The following is a 2,963-nucleotide window of genomic DNA, read 5'->3' on the forward strand; positions in this document are numbered from 1 at the left end:
CTGATGACAAACAACAGGGAATCTTAATGTAGAATGGCTTAGAAATACTCTTGCTGCTTGGGCCGAATATGCCTCACCTGAGGCAGGTAATCAGTTAAGCTCGTTCTAACCCTGCTGCCCTGAGCTTGTCATCAGGTGCTCAAGGATATTGTAGAATAACTTTTCAAGAATGATCCATTTTATTGTTTTTTGCCAGCACACTACCCTCAAATTGTTGGGGAGAGTGTAGTGTAATGTAAATGGCAAATCTTCAACCCCTAGAATTATTCTTTACTTCATGGTGAAATCATTCTTAAAAAGAATAGCCTCTACTCTGGCTCAGGTCTTGATCTGGCCCCCAGAGCTGTACGACCTTTGTCGGGTCATGATTTCTCCAGGCCTGGACTTTACCTTCGTGAGAATATGCCTCAGGTAGGGCAAACTGGGCAGTTCCTAGGGTCTCTCCAACCCCTGCATGAGTTCCCAACTGACTCTTCCCCCATCAGGTGCTAGTGGTTGATCTAGCTCTGGCCCCATCACACCAGGCTCCAGGTGAAAGAGGGTGGGCAAGTGAGTCACTCATCTTCCCAGGCCAGTCACCAAACAGAACCAACCCCTCTACTGTTCAGCACATCTCAGTGCTCTCCATGGCTGCTCCCAGCCATGCTGCATGCTTTCCGATGTCCCCTGCAGCCATGAGAAGATGAGCTGTGGCCCAGAGAGGTATGCCAGCTTCCCCAAAGATCCTCAGCAAATTAAAGGCAGAATGGAGAACACGTGTTCCCCAGCTGGATCCACAGCTCTCCCCTATGGCCAAGCCAGTTAGCTGTCCTCTGCGTGACTCAAGAATGGAGCTATTGGTTTAGAGGCCAAAGTTGAAGGTTAACACCTCCAGCTCTAGCTCACGGTGTGAAAATTAGAATTCTCTGGAAGTTAATGGGAGATCTAGAATAATGGAATCTGCCCTTCAGATGTCTGCAGAGGATTTTGAAGTGGTGTCAAATAACCGGTTAAGTGAAGAGCAGACAGTTAAGAAGATGCAGAAGCGGGTCTCAAGGACAATTTACATTTATTTGCTGATGACTCTGATAAACATACTTCAAACATAGCAGAAGCTAAAGAGCCTGTCAAGTGACGCCTCTCCTGTCGACAGCTGAAGGTGGTCTGTGCAGAGTGACACGAGCGCGTCTCCAAGCCGAGGCCCTGGCTCTGGGCAAACAGCTGGTGCTGGACCTGGTCCTTCCGGCCTGGACGGGGGCCTCCAAGGAGCTACTCCTTGTTCTCATACTTGTGCTTAATGTGCTTCCACAGCTTCTGCATTTTAAAGACAAGAGCCACAAACTGAGTTTTGTTTCTCCCATTGTACAACGCATCCCACAACCCTGGACTCTAAAACAAGCCCGAGAGAAACATCTACCACATCCAGACAGCTTGCAGTGGGCAGTCTGGAAGCAAAACTAGGCTTGACGTACACTCCTAGCATTTATAGAATGCTCTCAATCAGTGTGTGAAGGAAGGGGGAACCCATGACCTCACTCTACAGGAAACTGAGGGAGAGAGACTGAGGGACCTGCCCTCGCAAAGCACACAATTATTAAGGAACAGAGGCTGGAAAATGTCTCATTTCTTCAACTCCCAGGTTATTACTCAAGCGGTCCTAACAGCGTCATCCCCAAATACTTCACATTGAGCCATATTTTAACTTCATCAGATTTATGATCCGTGGGTCAGGAACTAGCTGTAGTCTCACTCCTAAAAGCACCAAGAATGGATGGATTATGACAACGTTCTGAGATGCCTTTCCCACATACTGAAATGGCCAGGGGAACAGCTTGCAAATGAACAGAAGCAGCACTTTCATAAGGACAGAAAACTACCCTGGCCACAGGCTGTACATCCGGAGACAGAGCCTGCCTGGGCTGTAGGGCCAGACAGTTTCAAATTATTAACAGAGTGGTGGAACACAGCTTATTTGTCCAGGACATTCCCTAGTATGAGCCATAAATTAAATACTTTGAAAAGTGCTATCTAAAAAGGCCAGCCTCAGTGTCTAAGAAGATGTCCTATTCACGGCCGTCGCCCGCTCAAATGTGCCCTTGAAACCCTCAGACGAAACAGGGGACCCCGGGTCCAGCCCTGACTTGCCACTGGCCTCCTGGTGGTGTGGCCCTAATAAATCCTTTGCGCTCACTAGGCTTTAGTTTTCGCTTCTGCCAATGGACAAGTGGGAGTGTGGGGTGGGAGACAGCGATACTAACAACCCCTGCACAGTAGGAGCCATTGATCTCGTTGAACATTTTAGGATTCATACCGAGGGGTAACGGATAGACGACAGTCTACAGATAGAAGACATCCAAGGTTCCCCCGCTACTCGTAAAGGTAGACAGTCCCGCCCCACCTCCACTCTCACTGCTACTCCTCAGAAGGGCCCAAGGTCAGGGACGGTCCAGACCCTCACCCCCTGGTTGATGTGTTCGTAGATCGCGTCTGCGCCTTGATCGAAGGCGCGCTCGAAGAACAGGGCGCCCACAGCGATGGTGAGGGCGAAGGTAGACGTCCTGCGGAACAGCAAGGAGTACAACCTCGCAGTCAACGTCGGGGCCGCCATGTTTGTCCGCTGCAGAACCAGCGCCGGCGCCGCGACGACCTTTCTCTCCAAAGGGCCGCCACGTGTAATGCCTTATGGGATTTGTAGTTCTTCTGAATCTCGGCGCTCGTCGTTTTGAAGTATGGAGGTAAACTGATGGCTTGAGCAGGATTAAGGTCTCCTAAAATCCAGATCATGGAATCCCAAACAGCTTGGTGAAACCGTATTACTGAATTCATCTCCTTAAGCATTTTTAAAAAAAGGTTTAATATTTTCACTACAACACCCAGAAGCCCTCGCATTCCCTCCACTTCCGCTCTGCTTCCGCTTTGATTCGCAAAGGTTTCTGGGAAGGGCGGGCCGCTCCTCAACGGGAGGACTACGAATCCCAGCAAGC

The 2,963-nt window shown here is 49.7% G+C and overlaps 1 protein-coding gene across 1 annotated transcript; it reads right to left on the reverse strand.

Moving 5' to 3' along the window:
- Window positions 1-1,031: 1,031 nt before the first annotated feature.
- On the reverse strand, window positions 1,032-2,612 carry UQCR10 (ubiquinol-cytochrome c reductase, complex III subunit X). Its single transcript, XM_081542720.1, has 2 exons — window positions 2,438-2,612; window positions 1,032-1,293 (listed from the first exon to the last, which is right to left on the reverse strand). Exons 1-2 carry the CDS (start codon window positions 2,585-2,587, stop codon window positions 1,249-1,251), a joined length of 195 nt encoding a protein of 64 aa, XP_081398846.1. The 5' UTR covers window positions 2,588-2,612; the 3' UTR covers window positions 1,032-1,248.
- Window positions 2,613-2,963: the final 351 nt, after the last annotated feature.

Source organism: Giraffa tippelskirchi, chromosome 11, assembly GCF_054371585.1.
Source record: "Giraffa tippelskirchi isolate mGirTip1 chromosome 11, T2T-mGirTip1v1.2.pri, whole genome shotgun sequence".
NCBI lineage: Eukaryota > Metazoa > Chordata > Mammalia > Artiodactyla > Giraffidae > Giraffa > Giraffa tippelskirchi.

What these genes read in the sequence shown, in the direction of transcription:
- UQCR10 (XM_081542720.1), bottom strand. Translation starts at nt 2,587, where the DNA reads ATGGCGGCCCCGACGTTGACTGCGAGGTTGTACTCCTTGCTGTTCCGC. An exon ending in ACGAACACATCAACCAGGGG is followed by an intron (nt 1,294 to 2,437) that starts GTGAGGGTCTGG and finishes TTTAAAATGCAG; the next exon opens with AAGCTGTGGAAGCACATTAA.